Source organism: Anarhichas minor, unplaced genomic scaffold (genome assembly GCF_050575085.1).
Source record: "Anarhichas minor isolate MPS153535 unplaced genomic scaffold, ASM5057508v1 ptg000011l, whole genome shotgun sequence".
NCBI classification, from domain to species: Eukaryota; Metazoa; Chordata; class Actinopteri; order Perciformes; family Anarhichadidae; genus Anarhichas; species Anarhichas minor.
The window spans coordinates 979,941-1,000,404 of NW_027466457.1; the positions used below are offsets into that span (position 1 = coordinate 979,941).

General features: G+C 47.1%; 1 protein-coding gene across 2 annotated transcripts in view; it reads right to left on the reverse strand.

Annotated features, from left to right (window-relative positions):
- Positions 1–20,464, reverse strand: part of LOC142947313 (MOB kinase activator 2-like) — a 53,442-nt gene that overhangs the window by 32,411 nt on the left and 567 nt on the right. The window contains exon 1 of one of the 2 annotated variants that reach the window (XM_076088806.1): positions 1,543–20,459. The exons of the other annotated variant lie outside the window; for it this stretch is intronic. Coding sequence (XP_075944921.1) covers positions 1,543–1,580 — 38 coding nt within the window. The 5' untranslated portion in view covers positions 1,581–20,459. Of the gene's footprint in view, positions 1–1,542; positions 20,460–20,464 lie in introns of those variants that run through there. 2 annotated transcript variants of the gene reach the window in all.

Below are 20,464 nucleotides of genomic sequence, written 5' to 3' on the forward strand. Positions count from 1 at the left end.
CTCATCAAAGAACTCCTGAACAGTGAGATGGATTCAACAGTAGCCAGAGCTAGCGAATATTTTCACCTAACCGCAGGACAACACAGTTTGTCCTCCCTCCGCTGCTCCACTCTGCTCCTGTTCTCGTTGAGATAAAAGATGACAAAGACGGACCGCAGAAGCTCTGCGAAGCACTTTTACATCCCATGACATCATCCCTCCTCCTCCTCCCTGGAGGCCTGTCACCAGGAGCTAACAGGCCTCCTCTTTCACTGTTTAATTACTTCATCTCTCTCACCTGCACACACACACACACACACACACACACACACACACAGACACACAGGAATACACACTTGCAACACTCGTGACACCATTGCTCACACAATGAAGGCAGAGGGGGGGGGGGGGGATCTTGCACGAGGAACAGAGGAGGGGTGTACAGCGATAAGTGGATTTTTGGCACTCATTTGTTCTCTTTGTGTTTCAGCACCTAAAAGTCAGGATGTGGGTTTGTGTGTGTGTCAAGTACAGCAGAAGGTCATGTGCCCTGTAACAAGGCAATGGGTGTGCCACAGGAAAAGTGAAAAGAAGTGAAACTGCCATTACATTAACTGTCACTTTCAACAATATGAGCAAGTTCTCGTGGGTCACCTTGTGTGTGTGTGTGTGTGTGTGTGTGTGTGTGTGTGTACTTCCTCAAACTTTTGGGCCTTATCATGAAATCCAGACCAACAATAAAAGCAAGACATCCGTCCGGATGGCAGACAGACAAAGAAAGACTTTTTCTTATAAACTCGTGACTTGGAGAGATAACACAATGAGGAGAGAGAGGGAGACCGAACCAGTGGGCCGGGGGAGAGACCCGACTCGTGACTGGGTTTAGAAACGCCAGGATATGAATACAGGCCGTTGCAATCATGTCAAGGGTAAGTGGGAGAGGGGGGGGCAGACACACGTAGTGCACATCATTCACACTGCTACACAAACGCATACAAAGTTGCTAGGTGATGGGACGGCAAGAAGGGGGTATTTCTGCCAAGGGGAAGGAGAGAGAAAGATAAAGAGGGAGGGAGCAGAGAGATAATTTTGCTCTTTTCCATAATGGGATTGAGGAAACAAAAGGGAGAGCTCCACACCCCCCCACACCCTTAAAAGCGAGAAGGACAGGTTTCTCCTGATCCTGCTCCACAGACGTGGGTGCCACAATGAGATGATAAATTATATTATCAATGTAATTTTGTTTGCAGCAAGAGGGCAACATAGTGTATACGTGCAGTGATTTCTTACCAGATGTAGACCTGAATGCAGATCACAATAAAGAAGTAGGCTCAACTGCATAATGTAATAAAAAGTGTGCTTTAGCATTATTGAAGAGTTATCGTAGGATATAGAGGCAATAAAGACACTGTAAGCCTCCATGGAGACATCACAGGGCAAAGCGAACTGATTTATGAGCTAAGCATATCACAAAACGTGCTGTCCTCCCTCCTCCTCCTCTTCCTCTCCACATGGACAACGCGTTATCGAGTTACCGCTGCGAACATGACGTCCGTCTCTTACCTAGTCAGCGTATAGGACCCGTTCCGTTTAAACCTCATCCTGGACGACAGGAAGCGGATGAAGAAATCCAGAATTGACGGCGTTTCAGCTTTTAGTCGCAGCCACGAAAGAAAGAGACCCCAGCGTGTCTCTCTCTCCTCCGGACGGCGGCAGAACAAACAAAACGCGAAAACAATACGGAGTTGCTCTTTGCAGTCCTCTCTCTCACTCCTCCAGCACCTTTCTCTCTCTATCGTTCCTTCCCAGACCTCCTCCTCCTCCTCCTCCCCTAGTTCCCCGTCGGACTAGTTTCCGTGGGGCAGGGTTAACGACTCCTCAGACTGCAGGCGTTTCGATTCAAACAATAGGAGCTCGTATCGGTGGAGTGCGATGCAAGTTGGGAACAAATTAAAATCCCGTGATTTTACCACGGAGTCCGGTTGAGGACGGGTCGGCTTAGTGTGCACTGCCTCGCTGACGCAAACCACCGCGCGTTTACTACCAAAACACACCAGAAGAAACGTGGACCATTTCTTCCATTATGTCCACATCAAGATGCACTCCTGCGGCTTCATTCGGCCACATAACACCGAGCTAAAGCCACGTCTAAATGGTCACCGATGCGAGCCAGCTTCATTCTACTCCCCGTTCACGATAATGGGGAAGCTGTCGTGTTTCAACAGCGTTTCCTCTCTGGGGAGCCACACACACACACACACACACACACACACACACACACACACACACACACACACACACACACACACACACACACACACACACACACACACACACACACACACACACACACACACACACACACACACACACACACACACACACACACACACACACACACACGTGTATATTCCTCCATATGCTGAACACAAAGCAGACTCCAAACACAGCTCTGCTCAACGCCTGAAGAGTGAGACAGATTTAAGGCTAAGAATAGGACCGAGGATCCATTAATGCCATTTAAAGCCAAAGTAGCCCTTCCCAGAGCAGGCGTGTGTCTCTTTCTAATGGACAATTCGTGATGCATGATGCTGGTAAACATGCAGGAACTCCAGGGCCAGAACTAGGGATTTAAATTGATAAATTACAACACATACAACTGGATCAAAATAGAGTACATAATAGGGGGATGTGGTTTAATAAAGAAAGAAACAGTGGATTTCAGGAAATTACACTTTGGATTATTACAAATGATTGTACAGGCGGTAATTTGCCTTTAACGATGATAAAACAGGAGGTCTACCTACTAAATCTGCCACTACGAACTCGCGACCTCACACCAGGTGCTGCAGTGAGGACAATGACCAACAACAATGGACCACAATCACTGGCTGGCTAGTGAGTAATATCCCTGCATGCTTTGCAGCATTTTCAGCATCCTCTGTGACAAACACGGCGAGAAATGACAATAAAAAAACGAGCTGCAGGAATTTTACAAAATGCTCAAACTGGCTTTGATGAGACAGAGAGGTGACACTGGAATGACTTTACAGTGATAGAGTGTGATGTTTAGTGCTGCAGCCAGACGTCTCAGCGCATCAGGTGTGTTTGTGTGCCCTCAGGGAAGATAGCTGGCCGCCTGATCTGTACGCCCCTGGGACTGTGTGTACACTGGATACAGCGCGGGCGAGTCAAAGCTCTTGTTTTGTCAAGTTTGGATTATATGGTAATTAAAAAAAAAAAAAAAAAAAAGTTGGTACAGAGAAGTTGGAAAATAGAAAAGATAGATGGATGGGGAGAGTGGGAATACGTTGAGCAGAGGGCCAGACCACAAAGACTGACGAATGGAAAGACCAGATGTGTTTTTCTTACAGCCAATTGAGAAAGCATTGTGGGGGGGGGGGGGGGGGCATGCAACAAGGGTCCCAAACTGGATTCAAATCCAGGATGTTTATGTAATGTGCTTAAGTACTTGCAAGAAGCCCCAAAAATTGTGTTTTTAGAACTTTTATGAAGATTTCTGGAAGTGACATGAAGACAAAAAGAAAAGAAAAAAGGAGCTATTTTCAGCTGAAAACTTGATCTCCATGATAATAACGACAGAGATTAACTAAAGGACAAGTAATCTAAGAGCAAACATTCAGTTCAAAGGATCCTGAACATTGTGTCCGCTAAAAAAATAATGAAATGTCTTATTAACCTTTGTGTGTATCTGGAGGGATTACCGTACAGATTGATGAATCCAGGCAAGCGGTAAGTTTAAGAGCATTCAGGGTTATTCAGCATTGCGTCATAGAAGTGAAGTGTGTGTGTGTGTGTGTGTGTGTGTGTGTGTGTGTGTGTGTGTGTGGTTCCTCCACTCCCGCAAAAGCACTCAGGGTCGGTTTCAACGGCTCCGAGCTCGTTTATTACAAGAAGAGCAGCCTGGCACCAGAACTGCTGATCAATCGCATCACTGCTGCTCAGTCAGTCACTGCAGAGTTACACAACAGCCACTGGAGGGGGGGAGGGGGGGGGGGGGGGGGATGGAGGAGGAAGAGGACTATGGGAGGAAGATGATAAACAGAGGATGAGAAGAATGTGGAGGACAGAGAAGGTTTGGAGTCCAAAATAAAAAGAGGACGGTGGAAGGGAAAGCAGGTGAACACTGGAGAATGCAGAGGCACAATTAGCCAGAGCTTTATTGATGCAGTTCAACCCCCCCCCCCCCCCCCCCTTCTATTCAGTCTCAATCCATTCCTCCTTCCTGCACTTATTCATCGCCTGCACCTTAACTTCCCTTGGTTTTACTGCTCCTCTTGCAGCCCCTTCATTAAGCTAATTTGAGCTTTCTTGCTTCTTTCGCAATCCCCCATTCAAGCCTCTCTTCCACGCACCCCCCCCACCCTCTTGTCTTTTCTCCCCTTCGGCCCATCGAGCTCAGATCCCTCCCCACATCTTCCTGCTGCGTGTTGTGCAAGAATGAGGTGAACTTTAAGTTTGTGTCCATGCATACAAATAGTGTTCAAGACGCCAGGCAACTGCACAATGCCTTCTTTTTTTGTTTTCGTCGAAGGAGGAAGCTGCAGAATTCAACTAAAATGCTCATAACCTCGTAGTCTCTTCTCTGCCACGTTCCAAGTGACAGAGAAGCTTCCAGAGAACAGTCGTCGCTGGCTGCTGTGCTATAGCCCTGGCCCCTCCACAGGCTTTCCAGGAATACATTGCACAATTAAACGCCGGACCGCAGTGCACAAACATACACACACACACAGTGGACAACACACCCTAAATATATCTCAGCCCACACAAATAAACACACACACTGAGCACAGTTCGAGGTATATGTGAGCTGGGGCCACGCCAAGCGCTGCAGTATGAAAGGGCCTGTGTGTACAGCAGGCTGGGCGACGCCAGGAGTCTGTCTGTCACACACAGCCGGGCCCACAATGAGGGGACACCACTAGTAACTCACCTTTACCTCAGAGGGCCTGTCTGTCTGTCTGTTTGTCTGTCCATTAGTCCACTGGTCTCTGTCTGACCATCAAAATGACAGTGATGTTGATATTGTCTCAAGCGTCTCCTGGATGTTATGTTTGGGTGTTTCCGGGCTCTGCGCTGAATCCGTATTATCTTTCTATATCTGGACAGCTTTGGTTTCTGTTCAAATTCAGGGAAATGAAATGCAACGTTATCCACTCACCGATCATTGCTTTGGTGTAAAGCTCAGCAATAGCGTTGGAAAACAACAATCTAAATTAAGAAAAAAGGAAGGAAAATGATGAAGACACTATGGTCACGCTGAAACCATTAGTCGATATTGGTCTGTAGGTTCGGGGCTGTTGATCAGACAGCCAGTGACATTTCTCATCATTTTAACAAGCGAACAATTAATTGACAATGAAAATAATCCTCATATTCTTTAGCAGAATTTGCGTTTATGGAGCCTGAAGGGAAAAACTAAAAGAAAGTGGCTATTTTCTTCACTGATTGAACCTCAATGTAATTATGTTAGACGACTTTCAGTTCAGCAAAATAATTATACAAATTAAATGGTTCAGTATTTACCAACTATAATGTTATTCCTGACCGTGTGGAGAAGACACCGTTTAAAAATACTAAAAATGCCTTTTTTTCTTGAGCAACTTGCATAATGAATCAAATATGAATCACCTAAAAATGGAAAATCATTCATTGTGTGGTCGCCAGTCTGCATATCCATCCTGTGACCGGGGAGCGATGAGGGACACTGCTCAGTGAAGCGCTGATATGGAGAACCGCTGAGGACGGCGGGACAATGACGCCACCTACTGTCCTACCAGAAATAAGCATCTCCACGTTCTCCTTCTCTCTCTGGGCCTGAGGAGCAGTGAGGAGAGAGAGGCAGCGGGCAGAGGTGCAGGCGTTCACTGATGTCCTGTTGACTGGTATGCCGTCCGGTATTGCTGGCATGTGAATAAAGGCTTTGCACCTGAGATGGGAGGCAGCAGGTGAGGATAGAAGATTTTAAAAAATGATCTAAAAAGACGAAGGAAGGAAGGAAGGCAACGCTGATGCCTCAGGGACGTCTGGTATTGCTGGTATGTGAAAGACGTTTTAGGGCATTTAATGAACGGAGGGAGACGAGGAGGAAGAAGGCCTGCAAGGAAGCCATGAGGGCGAGTTGTTGAGCAGCCATGTTGGATCCTTTGTGGAGAAACGCATTTAAAAGCTTCTGGGCTTTTTACCGTCAGTGAAGAAAAGTAAATCTCGGATCTTCTTTCGCATTGAATGTGTGTGAATGTGTGCAACCGCTGATGAATCATGATTTGAATATCTACACTACCCCCTTAACTTCACATGAAAATATAAAGAAAAAGGTATTAAAATAAAAAAATGAATAAAAGGAGTGTGCCTCAGCACAGAGAAGAACGGCACTACTGATCTCTGTGTCGGCCTCTAGCTGGTGCTGGACTGGTATTGCTGGTTTCATGCTGCAGCCGCTTGATACAGTCATGTGATAGTGGACTGGAAAGAGCCGACAGAGCCCGGTGCACACAGAGAAGGCCTGTAAGCCATGACTACGCAACAGCCAGATCTGATTTCATGCTCATTGGATCTCTCTCTCGTTCTTCCCCTTCTCTCTCCACTTGTATCGACATTTCTCTTCATGCCACCACCAACTGTCTGCTACATCTTGTCCTTTTTGATTATTATACACACACACCCCTGCACACTGGACAGTCACGTGAACTGGACATGTGCTGCCCTCTTGTGGTAAAAAGGCGACACTACATCAAAATCCTGTTTAAAGCAAATGATCAGTTCTCTCTGCTGGTCAAACCAGATGAGATGAGGAGAGCCTGCATGATATCAGGGCAGCCAGCGTTAACCAACCACAGGAGAGAACATTTGGAGAAATAAAACCTCAGGTCCTTGTTGTGATGCTTTCCTCTGTTACAGTCAATCACAAGGTTCAACAGCACATCAGGCCATTTCAATGACTTTCAAGGTCATTTTATTTTCATTTTGTTTATTCGTCTCCATTAGCTTCCTCTAAACGGAGGCCATCTTTACTGACATCACAGAGGCCTGATTGTTTTACTCACCGTTACTATTGTGGCTAAATCGATGCAGATCTCCGTCAGAGGTTCGTGGGTTGAGGGGTATTAATAGATTTGGTGACATTAAAGTAGTTTTTATCATTTTCCTGAAGAAGTAGTTTCCTGGATCTTTATTCATTTTCAGAAATCTTAGATGTTTATTTTCCTTCATGGATTTTTGAGGCCGGTGGGAACACGGATATCAGAATAGTGACAATCAGCGAATCACGCTGGAATGTACGCAGACAGATTGCACGAGTCAGTAATCGATTTAGTAGAGATTTGTTATTACTTATCTTAACAAAACTCAACATCATTTCCCCAGGTGGTCTCATTTAACCCCTTTAATGCAGCTAAGCTACAGAAAAAAACTAAGATACAGAACCTTGGAATCTCAAAACTACAACAATGTGCCGATTTATATTTTCAAAAAAGCTTTACCGTGACTGCAACATCCTAAAAAAGTGGGTTCTGCACTCGGCAGTCTTTTCCCCAAATGAATGATGCAGGTAAAACCACACACCTTTTAGATCATTTTCTAAACTACTTGTTAAGCAGTGATAATGTGACCCGTCCTGATCCGCATCAGCAGGAGGCTGTGAATCACTTATATCCATATGCAAAAGATATGAAAATGTGAACTGATATTCCTTCAAATGTATTCAAATCTCCAGACTTGTCACACAAAGCGTGCTTGGAGCACGCTGAGCATCTCCCAACAGCTCTGATGCTCAAGGAGGTCTTGCCAGGTAGCTTATGCCCACACTGGAAAAGGTTCCCTCATTCCATGCATACGCACATGAGTGTGCACCCCACAGCCGCCAGCGGTTACTCCAGCTGGTACGTGCAGTGGTGTGTGTGTGTGTGTACGTTATCCATCCTCTGCACAGTCTCTTTGAAGAGACCAGTGACCTGTAATCCCCTTTGACCACAGCTGCTCACCTTTCAGCTGTTAATGCACTTCAGATACATAACCAGCTTCACTAAAGGTCTAACTGGGCAACAGGAAGTATCATGGCATGGTCAGCTGCTAGGAGCAAAACAGAGAAGAAGAACAATGAAGAATGATTGTGTTTTTTTAAGTTTCTGGAACGGAAACTGGAAATCTACCGATATGTTTTGTGCATTCCCTATTTTGTATCATTCTTGTCCATAACTGCAAACCACAGCAGCACATGGCATGACATCACATCAAATTTCCCAGAGGCCTCTTCACTAACACTGTCGAATTAACGAATATAAAACACGGCACAAAGGCTAATTACCAGAATTCAGGCAGGCGGTGCAGCTGCACACAGAGCCAGAGCGGTTATCGCGGGCGGAGCACGGGACACGTCAATAGCGAGACAGAGGAGACCGAAAGTGAGAGTAAAGACACGTGCGGTTAGAGGCGGAGCTCACGTTGCCTCTTTCTGAAACGCAGAGCAGAGTGACAGACGCCCAGCTGGAGCCCGCATGAGGAAGCCAGCGCTTCCTGTGTTTGTGCATCTCACCGTTTGCTTTTCAGAGCAACGAGTGACGAAGACTTCCTACGAGCTCATGATCCCGACTCCCCTGGCCTGTCGGAGAGGCAGAACAATGAGGAGGAAAGGGGAGCGCGTTACAGCACAGGGGTGAGGGCCGAGAGGGAGACGAAGGGGACAACACACACACACAAGCCAAACATGAGGCCATATGCAAACAGAGGCACGGATACAGGTGGACACGAGGACACACACACACACCCGGGCCAAACAAGCAAACATGCAGCGAGTCGAGCACAGAAAACTGCAATAACAGCAAGTACAACATGAGAAACGGGGAAGCACAGAAACCAAATGAAGAGTCCTTGTGACCTCCACAGTGTCAGCTTCCTTGCACTAAACCGCTCACACACACACACACACACACAAAACGCAGCGAGGCTGAACATGTCTTCACATGAAAGAGTCCCCACTACCTCACGCAGAGGTTACAACGCAATCCCCGCGGATCATGAGAAAATGTACCATCGTTGTGCACTGTATTTCTGCCCCCTCCCCTCCGGTCCTGAGAGAAACACGAAGTCAACAGAGCGGACCAAAAAAAAAAAAAAAAAAACCCCCTGACCTACTGTTCCTCTGTGAGAGGAAACGGATGTGGGGAATGCATCTCGGTTGTTCTCATTGTCTCTCGCTCGCGCACGAAACAAAACGTGCAAACCGACGCGTCATCCAAAAGGTTGAGGACAGAATAGCTTACAGAGCGGATATCCAGCACACCAGTTTGTGCACATATAGCCTCATCCAGAGCCATACATAGACCCCCCCCCCACACACACACTCTTGACAAATCCTGGCTTTTGAAGTGGAGTCACGAAGGTCATAATGACTGTGTGTCGAGTGTGTTAGAAGAGACATGATGATTAAAGGGGCTTTGAGACAGCCTGTCTTCCTACCTGTGGCTTCTCAAAAAGCCGGATATAAGCAGCACAGCTCTGCAGAGGCAACATGAGATGGACCCCAGGAAGTAGAGAAGGGCAGAGTAGCAGAGCAGAGGAGGGGCCAGGAAGAAGATGAAGAGAAACGGTATGCGACAGACAGGAGGTCAGGAGTCACCGTTCGCTTCACAGAATCTTCTCCCTCCATCGCTCTTCATGTAGGCTAATCTCTTCCATCTCACCTCCCCGAGCTGGCCCGCTCACTTAGCCTCATTTAACCAGCTAACGGCTGGTAATAAATCAGCAGCACACTCCTCTAGTAGCCCGCTCTGCTCCGCACGCTCCCCCCTGATGTATGACTCAGTCCACTCGAGCTTCCAGTGCGAGGCAGCTACTGTGGGTAGAGCACCCCAGTTGGGAGTACGGGTCAGACAGCAGGCAGAAGACAGGAAGGGGAATATTAAATGTTGGATATAACGATGAAACTGGAAAGGAAGGACTCACCATTTTCTTGGAGTTTAGATGAATTTTGTCTTTGACAACCAAAAACCAAAAACTAGGGGCCAGAGTATCATTTGAAGAGTTTTAATAATAATGCCGATACAGTTTGAGTTTCAATACCAATGTTAAAAAAGTTAAAGTTTCCCATTTAGATCTAAATAAAAAGTATACAAGCCTATGAATCTGACAAAACATTCAGTGTTTCACAATTTGACAGCTTTATATACTTAATGCTACTGATACAGATACAGTCGGCCTCTCACGACAATATGTTTCAGTGAAGCTCTCGTGTCGACAGACTGAGTTGGACTTGATGGTGAGAAGAGGTCCTTCCTCCCTTCCCCTGGCTTCCTGGATTAAACTGCTGGCTTTGCTGCCACGCCTTCGCTCCTCATAAACACCCCGCGGTTACAGCTACTCTTAAGAGCTGCTAGCTTTTTAACGCAGCTCTTAATGCTACCAGGCTGTTGGCTCAGTGGTAGCGTTTGTCACAAGCCACCCAGTCCAGAGGCCACCGGTGATTAAAAAAGGCCTTTTTTTTTTTTTAGAAAAGGTCACATTTAGCAGGTTTCTATGGCTGGAAGCACACACCAGAGAAGAAAAGGCCAGTGTTGTGACACCAGGCCACACAGCTGTGTATGCCAGGCCTTCACTGTGTTTTAATGAAGTACGGTGTGTGTGTGTGTGTGTGTGTGTGTGTGTGTGTGTGTGTGTGTGTGTGTGTGTGTGTGAGGATGGCGGTACACGGACAGAGCATGTTCCCCAGTCAATCACACGTATCCGTGTTTACACACACTTCCTAAAGGGAGTATCAGAAGCCTTATAGGGGTCATCTCCTCTGTTGTGCGTCTTGTGTTCAGCACTGAGCTGCTGTCTGCCTCGCTTGTGGGAGGCCCAGTCAGCAGCTCCCATACAGTGACCCTAACCCAGCAGCGGATATCAGACGACCCCGAACACCAGCTCTCTCTTTGCTCTCATTCCAACGCAAGCTCTTCCCTCAAAAACATCTCGCTCTTCACCCACATCCCTCCTTTTTTTTTTCTTTTTTTTTTTAGATGTGAAGCACCTCATGCAGCAGTAGGCGTGTGACGCGCTCACAAACTCGCACGTTCATCTTTAGCATTCTTTAGCATGCTTCAGCGAGCTGTCACCAGGGTGGCCCGTGTTAAGATCTGCAGATGTAGAGATGCTGATGTTGCATCTTAAAAGCAGAGAAAGACACAGCTGCTGCGGTTTTAACATTTGGACTGTTGAGCGGACAAAACGAGACATTTTAAGCCGTCTCCGTGGGCTCGGTACCGAGTGACATCAGCTGGGTGTGGATTTGGGTGACTTGCCTCAAATCGCAGTGTGTGTGTGTCCTTCCTTTACGATCCTCCCACATCAGAGCTACACCCTGCTCCCCCCTCCCTGTATCTCTGTTCACATGCTGTCTGTCACGGTGGCAGGAAGTTGAGGAGACGTACCGGCCACATGGGCAGATCAGAGCCATACGGCCGACACATATGAAACATATGGCTGCTGGTCTCACCGCCTGTCGGCTATTAAGCCTCCTCCATCGCCGTCTCCCTCTAATCTTACTGGCTGCATTGCCGCGGTTTAATTTCCCTCACCTCACCTGCATCTACATGTGCGACGTGAGCGTTGACAAACATATGCATGTACAGATATACACACACAGGAAACCCTTTTTGTGTTGTATGGGTTGCTACACTTCGGTCTCTTACTTTCATGCCTTCTCTTCAGCAATCTCTTGTTTGAACCTGCCCTACACACCTCACCCCGCCCTGCTCATGTGTTACAGCGATGAGTAACAGCTGGTACCTTTTAGTTCTCTGTTTCGTCCTTGGCAGGTAAAGCATACAGATAAAGTCAAGTTTTTCTATTTCGCTTTTGTTTTAGTTTGTTTCCTGGCACGAGATTATTCTTTGGAACTGCTGCAAAAGATATTATTAGAAACTATCATGAGCTCTATTCCAGTTCCTTCCAGTTAGTGAAGCAAAGACAACTCTTTGAATGAGGTCGAAACCATCCAAGACATCATTTCTACTTCCTGTCTAAAGCCCTCACTTTGAGTACAGTAGGATGTCTTCATATTCACATCTATGGTGTTCAGTATGAGGCTTCACATCATTATCCACACTTGACAATCTTCTCCTCTCTTCTTCCCGTCCTTTTTTTCCTCCCGGGCGCTCTCAGCGGGGGCTCCCTTGCAACTACTGTAATCCCCTTTAGAGAGGGTATCCACAGCACAGGGCTGATCCATACACATGCACACCAACACTAACGTGCTTATGCACAAAATAAATGCAAGATTGTACGCCCGTGACAGCCAGCGGGGCGAATGGGTGGGTTGTTGATTAAAGTGGATAAAGAAAATAGCGGGGAAAGAAGAAAGTTGAGGAGGAGCAGAGCCCCGAGTACCGAGATGAACTTGGCTCCCCGAGGCGCTTGTGCTCTTAAGGTATGTGTGTGTATACTCGGCTCGCCTTGCCTGATGCAACGCAGAGATCTCTAATCCAATTACAGGTCAGACCAGCCTAGCGGCCTAGCCTCAGCCACCAAGGACAAACCCAGCTAGCTTAGACCGACGCTGGCGGCCCACCGGCTCTGCACAGATTTAGCAGCTCACTGCTCAGCCGAAGCCTCGCCCAAGGGTGCCGACTACATCCTAGTGAAAAATAAATAAAATAGAATTAAATGCTTCCTCCTCCAAGACAAATGAGGTCTCTTATCTCACTGATTAGGTCTCTTATCTCACTGGTTGAACGGGGAAACACTGGTCTGCTGGGCAACCGCTCAAAAAAAAAAGTTTTCCAGAATCAAACCAATGAATAAAAGGACTCCAATGCATTTTTATACGTCTCTCCTTCTGTTGGCTTTCCCTCCCTCCCTGTCCAACCTGCACACGGCTCCAAACTCCATTCCTCTCTCTGCTGTTAAATCTCCCTCTCTGTCCTGCACTGCAGACCTCTGCTGTTTCTAATCTAGCTCTCTGACCCACGTCGCCTCTTCGCATTTATCTCCATATCTCACCCATCGCCTCGTGCCACTATCGTTTCCCTCCTTCCATCGCTCTTCTACCTGCACTTTCTATATCCTCCTGCTGCTGCTCTCTTCCTTATCAGCTGCCCCCCCGTTCTTTCTCTCTGGTGTTTTCATTTTGCACCCCTCCGTTACCCCATCTTCCCTTTTTCTCTCTCTCCACATATCACATCCAGACTCAGTCAGGGAGGTTATGTTGTTGGTTCCTGAAGACTCTCAGAAAAAATAATTAAGCTTTTATGAGAACAAGCAGATTTGCTAATTCCCAAAACTGTGAGGACGATGGGTAGGTTAGACACCACGTTGCGTCTCTGTGGGATGAAGCTGGTTTACTGACAAGGATCATACGTGTACCTGCTGATACTACCACCCCATTTACATCATAACATTCAGAAGCTGCCCTCTTATGATGAAATCTGATGACACAGAGATCTCACACTCCTCTGATTGCTTGGGAAAAGTGAGTGTTAATTAATTGATTATCTACCCAAAGAAGAAAAGTAGCGTTAAATGTAATTTATAGCCGGAACTGAATCTGAACGATTGCAACCAGTCCTGAAATAAATGCAACCAGCTGTACTGCAGCGTGTCCCTTGTGGGTGGATGGCAACAACAGCAACCCTCCTGCTGCAGGGGGTTCAACTTTTTATAGCTGATCTTAAGACAGCTCTAGCTGGCAGCGCTCCATGACTAAGATCCTCTCTGACAGAACAGTAGCTGCTCCCAGGCCTGTGGCAGCCAGTCCTGCTGCTGGAGGAAACAACGAAGTCCAGTTCTCACCAATAAGAGCTAGATGTGGAGTGAGAGCGGGACAGAGTAGCTGATTAGTCACGACTGGTCCTGCCCTCTGTCTTTTCTCCCCCCCCCCCCCCCCCGTCCGTCTGTCCAGTTGATGGCGGTGCCAGTTGTTTGCGCTGGGCAGGGCTGCCCAGAGCGTTATGACAGAGTAAACCCAGTCGCAGCATGGTGTCACTCTCCTGCCAAGTGAAATACAGGAAACACACAGACGGATGACCCGGGTCATGCAAAGAGCAACACAACAGTGTGACCTAAATGAGCCGAACAATCTTCAAAGTGAAAGAGAATCACGAACAAAATCTGCAGATCAACGATCTTTGTTCAAGCTTGTGAACAGGTCAGGACTTATTGGAGTGGGCGGAGAAGCTTCACAAGCACAGCCAGCAGGCAGGTATCGAGTTGGGTTGCATTCGCAGCTTCTCGATCCATCACAGTATGGAGGTTTGCACCACTACTCACGCAGCGTGTACCGTCCTCACCGGCTTTTGAAACCTCATCTTCGCTCAAACGCACTGGCGAAAAAAAAGGGGGCAGAAACAAGCGCAGCGTTTCCGCCTCAAGTGCTCGACGCAGCCATGCTCGCATTAGGATTCTTCAATTATCCACTTGTGCATATTCAGTGAAAGGCATTGCCGAGTCATTCTGGTATCGCATTCATTTCTGGGCCTCTCCCGTGTCTTTGCCTCGGGGGGGAAAGCGAATGGGAAGACAAGGAAGCAGAGAGGCGTCTCAAGAGACAAACCAGAGACAGTACAGCCGTATTTACTCAGGGGTGTGTTTGTAAGTATGCGTGTGTGTTCTTGTATCCAGGCTATTTGCCGTCTCAAAAAGGCATTCAATAGAGCCTTTATTTCTCCCTCAGTGATGCACGCCGATGTCCTAAAAACCCTCCATGATACAGCACTGTGTCTTCAGGCCTGGAGATGGCTCACTTCAAAAGTATTCAGACCTGTTCTCCAGACACCAGCTAGTTGAAAAGCGCACTGCAACATGACGGTGCAATATTTGATACGTTATAACCAACTCACATCAGTTGTACGTCAGTTAAGGGGAGCAAGCAGTAGTTCTTTCTGTACTGACTGCACTTCTCTCCAGTCGTGGCCGTCACTAGATCAACCACTTGCTCGAGGTGTCACCTTCCTGTGAAACCCGAAGTCATCGACACCTCAGCACCACGACAGCTGAGCTTTAACGGTGCGACGAGGACCCCGCAGCTCACTTCGTTTGCTACTGGGGAAGAGGAGGACTCTTCTTCTACCGTTGCCCCAAAATAACGACACAGACTTCATGAGAAGCAAACACCTCCAAATGTCTAAAGAAAAGGAGGCCGATGTCAGAGATGGGAGCTGAGGACTTGTTTGTTTAGACTCTGCCCCCTCCAGCTCTGCACTGCTTTCCACCGTTTTCCTTCCTTCCCAGAACCGCACAATACAGCTTTTACAAAATATTACTCTGCATATAGACTATCCTCCTCCTACATGTCTCAGCTCCAAATACACATCACACCCATGCTAGCTTTTGTTGTTTAACATTTCCCGTAGAGGGCTGAGGCTGCCCTGGGCCTGCGCAGCGCTGCCTTCGCTCTCTGCGGCTCAACAGTCCAGCTCAGGCAGCAGTCAAGCACGCAACCGTCTCTGCACATCAGCGTCCCGCGAGAGAAAAAAAGAGAAAAGAGAGAAACAAACAGAGCCGGGGAGTGAACGGCAGAGTGACTTGGAGGGTTGAAAGTGACTAAGATGCCCTTTCTGGAGAGCAAACAAACCAACTAGCCTTCCCGTCATTCAGCCAATCCCTCAGCACGGCAGCACATCATGGCAGGACAGCCCGAAGCATGCGGCTGGGCCCAAGGCACACAACCCAATGAGGAGAGAAACATCAAACACCGATTAGAATATCTGTATTTTTGCCGTTGAACCAACATGTATGGCAATGTTTAAGGTGCAATATTTCGTGGCTTTTCCAATGTTTTCTCCCCCTTGTAAGCAAATGGAGGTGGACATAGTATTATTTGAGTCAACACATATCTGACGGCCTGACGTACAGTAGTAGTTATTGCAGGACTGAGAAATTGGATTGCATTTAACAGGGGCTGATATTTTCCTGACCATTGAGTGATACTCTAATGAAACAGAAACGCTCGGGCCTAATCAACCGCACAACAGCTCAGCTCCGGTATCGACACGTGAAACTTAAAACTGTGTATGAATAAGTTGATGCACCTAACGCCATCAGTCAAAGGAAGTCAAAACAACCGATGTGGAAACATGGGTGTCATTTCTCTCAGGGTTGGGTGCTGTGGGCAGCCAGTGTGTGTTGAGGAACTGGGCTACCTGCCACCCACAACACGAGTCCAATTTGTAAAACAACAATGTCACTAAAGGTTTGGCTGGCTTACGTGGTCTTAAAAAGTCTTGGCCTGGGCCGCCTTTGGTGTGTGTAGTCGTAAAGCAACTTTAGTGCCAGACGCAATAAATTGATTCTTAACAGAACGGGATCCCGACTGCGGGATCTGACACACGGATGGAAGAAGTCTTCACTGTAACAGCAACAAGCAGGGGCACACTGAGACCTTCTGCTAAGCCGACTACTACACTGCCCTCAGGTCAGCCCTAATAACAGAACAGTGTGTACCAGAGAAACACGACGGATCGTGAAGCTAGAAATAAATACAGCAAAGTCAGACTCCATCCCCGTCTAGACCACGCAACACGGTGACAGCGTCGGTTAGTTGCTATTCTCGAGCAGGTGACTGCCTCGAGATGATGTCTGCTCATCTGCCACGGCGCATTATCAGCAGCGGAAACAGACACCTGGGCTCCGTGTGCAACAGAGTCAGATGTCTCTGTGTATGTGTGTGTGTGTGTCTGTGTGTGTGTGTGTGAGTGCGTGCGTGCGTGCGTGGTGGAGAAGGAAATAAGGCAGTAGGGAACATCTACATATACACGCAGAGCAAGTCGGAAGCATGAAAGAAATATTTCTCAAAACATGCAGCCTCAGAATGAAACTAAAACCACCACCACACAAAATGCTTGCACAGAGTTTCTCATGTTCGGGTTGAGCACCGTGTATAGAGGTACATCTTTAGAAAAGGTTTTTAAGAATTAGTTTGAATAACTTCTGTTCTATAGGTAGAGCCACTGTACATCCTGACAGATATGGAGTGGCAAAGTGTTTTCCTCCACTGCAATATATACATTTTATATGTTTATGTTTACATATTCAACACACTTTGTTGCTGCGATGCGATAAGGAACACCATCCTGTACTATTCTGCTGTAAACAGCTACTCTAAGACACCAAACCACAGTTCTTTCTTAGGTGTGAGCCGCAGTGAACGAGACAGACGACGTCCGCTGAAGAGGAAGTTCAGTCTAGAAGTGGTTCTTGTAAATTCCACTTCTTTTTCTGCCACAACACCAACCACTGATGTCGTTTATCTCATTTGCTCTCGTTATCAACTGCAGCAGTGCCTGGTTCAAAGGCATCTGGACATTTTCCAGAGCAGACCTCATAGTTGTTAAAGTTGTACTGAGTTTGGATTTCTTATTTCGGGGGGGAAGGTGAACACTTTCTCTAACATATCAGTGTTTAGTGTTGCCTCAGCCTAACTTACAAAACTACTAATCTGATATACAGTTGATATTATTTTTGTTCTTGCAGAAAAACATGTTCAAAACAAGCGTTGGCTTCTCAAATACGAGAACCCAACAATAATTATGCCACAAAATGAGAGGATACAACAAGCGAGTGACTCTTTCGCACTATTACTCGCATTACTCCCATCGTGCAGGATAATGATGCCCATGCACCATTAAGTCACAGGTGATGCAGAGCGAGCTACAGTAAGCGTAGCCTACATTAAATCCCGTCTCGTGCTCCGGTCAGGCGGCCTAAAGTGGTGCTCCACTTAGCTGCTGTAGTTTCCATTCTCTCGCTCTGCGTTCAGCATTACCAATCCATCACTCAAGAGCGAGGGGATTAAACATCTGTCGAAGCCCGTCCATTCCACCCGGCAGGAAAAAGACACATTTAGGCGTCGCGCATCTCTCCAGTGATTTAACGTCCTGTCCCGACTCTGAATCGGGACGGATGAGGTCATTCGGCTCTGAAATAATGCGCCAAAATAAATGCACTGAATTTAGCTCGCAGACAACATTGTTGCTTACATTTTAATGAAAGCACATGAATGACACACACCGTTGTTAAGCCTCCCGCAGAGGCCACAGGGGGAACAATGTCATTAGTAGGCCGTCATCTGCTAGAGACCTCAATTTGATTCCCTGTGGAGCTTCATCCTTCCCATCAACTACTCCACCCCTCCCCCCTACCTGCTAATTTCCTCCCTAATCAACCATTCCATCAAAAGCATTCAGATCTCCTTCCTCCATCGGTCACAAACCTGCCGTCTCCCATTCCTGCATCCCTTTAGATCGCCCTGCCTTTCCCCTCATCAGTCTCTGCCATTACATTCATCACGCTTTTTTCCTTCTGTTCTCTCCTCCACATTTCTCTCCAAATCAGCTGCTTTCACAACCATCTCTCTTTCTTCCATCCTCCTCTCCCTCCCCATCAGTACTGGCTGTGGCGTCCTTCTCCCCGGGTCTAAAATTCAGAATGATTACACGCTTGGTTAACTCATTCATGGACTCCACTCCGTCAGTGATGCACACGCCCGCTCGCTTCAGTTGCATTCAGCTCACATACACACCTCGCCCGCATCGATACAGTCGACAACGTGCAGGTTTCAAATGAAGGTAAACCTAAATTAGACCTGGTCAGAGGGGGAAAAGGTAATACAGAAATAGACAGCTGACACTGACGCCACATTGTAGATACCATCCTGAATTTGTCATGAATAAAAGAAATTATAGTTTTTCTGAGTGATGACACAATGACTCATTTAAAAAGGTGTCACTCCACAAAGATTGAGTGTCAGTGTGATTTAATATCAACTACATTTAGTGAAAATCCCAGATAATCCTGATTGTTTGCAAACACAGGAAGACATCTGCCTTCTTGTTTACACTCATGTGGTTCTTCTTCGCTTCCCTCACCTCTTCTACCACCAAGACGTAACTGGGTGTTGCTTTTGAATTCCTGAAAGATCACTCAGCAAACCAGTTTAATCCGACCGCACCAAGTGTTTGGGCAAATAATATAATTATTTCATGGGAGTGACGGGGGGAAGTTAAGACCTATAAATCACATATACAACGGAGAGAACTGTTGCAACAAGTCGATGCAAGAACCGGCTACCAACACCAGGAAAACCAGAGTCAGGAGCTTTCAGAGAGAACCAATTATGTTTGGTTTCAACTGCACAATGCTATATTATGTTTGAAATAGGCCATGCATACAAATACCAAAAACACATGATCATTTTTGTCAGGGTCATCCAAATTTACAATCTACCAAGATTGGATGAAACAGAGACTGTTTGGTAAAAATGGTGGAAAAGACAAGATCGATGCATGCAACCCAAGCAGTTCCAGGAGCAGTATTTTAGCTCATATGCCGCACACGCCGGTACTCTGGTTGGGGGTATAGAGGGGCAGCATTGTTATATCTTAGCCAAAATGTAATGATGTGAAAAAACCACCCATGATAACATGCTTCCACCCTTCCACCCTTCCTCAGCCCCAATCTACTGGCTGCTGCCTGCCAGCCACACTGATAACCAGTCAGCAAAGAGGAAACTCTCACAGCGACACACCTTACTGTGCAAGTCCAGACAACCTGGTGACTTTAAGTTTGCATAGCAAATACTTTAAGTACATGCAAGACTGGTCACTTACACCGATGTCACAGGTTGGATACAGTGACCACAGCCTTGGTGTTTGGCTGTATAGCAGGTGTAACACTGAGGCAGGTGTCTCTCATTCAGTAGCGCTTGCAGCTCTCACCCAAACCCGTGACTCCAGCTGTATTAAGCAAACAGTAAGTGACAAACTGCACCATCAAGGTTAAATAAATACACTCCACCTTAATGACAACTCTATATTGTGTTTCAGTGAAATTACTCGCTGCCATGAAGCAACGTCTCCATAATGTTCATTCATCCCTCTCCAAGGTTCCCATCTCACAAGTATAAAAGCTGTATCCTCCACCAATGAGCTCGTTGTCACCAAAACCTCTGTTGCGTCCCAAAAGGTACCGTGAAGTCAGCATGCCTGATGACGGCCAGCGCACCTTGCACAGGAAATAAACCTAAAACCGCCGCGTTAGCAAGACTGACAGGTTGCTAACGTTAGCCCCGTATGCTGTGTTAATCATTCCTATAAATAGACTCCCTGTGCAGCAATACAGAAATATTCTCACAACCTAATCTGGGCACTGCCACCGTTGGCTGGGTGTCTGCAGGCCGCAGAGATGATACCAAAATACCGCCTGGCCCTGGGTAACAGTCCGGCTGGTTTACCGCTGCAGGATGAGACCGTTACCAGCTTTGCTATCGAGCTAGCATCGCAGAGCTACACTAAGCTAGGCAACATGCTACCCGCTTGTGGCTGTGCGAATGCGTTTGAGTGGGAATTTAACAGCATTCAGTACGACAATGCACCTGTCTACTGCGGACTCCGGTGGTGACTGCTACCGTGCAGTACGTTTGCAGTCGGCAGTAGAAAGACTACGCAGTTGACCTGACAGAGGAGAGTAAGCTGGCTAGGCACGTTAGCGGTCTGTA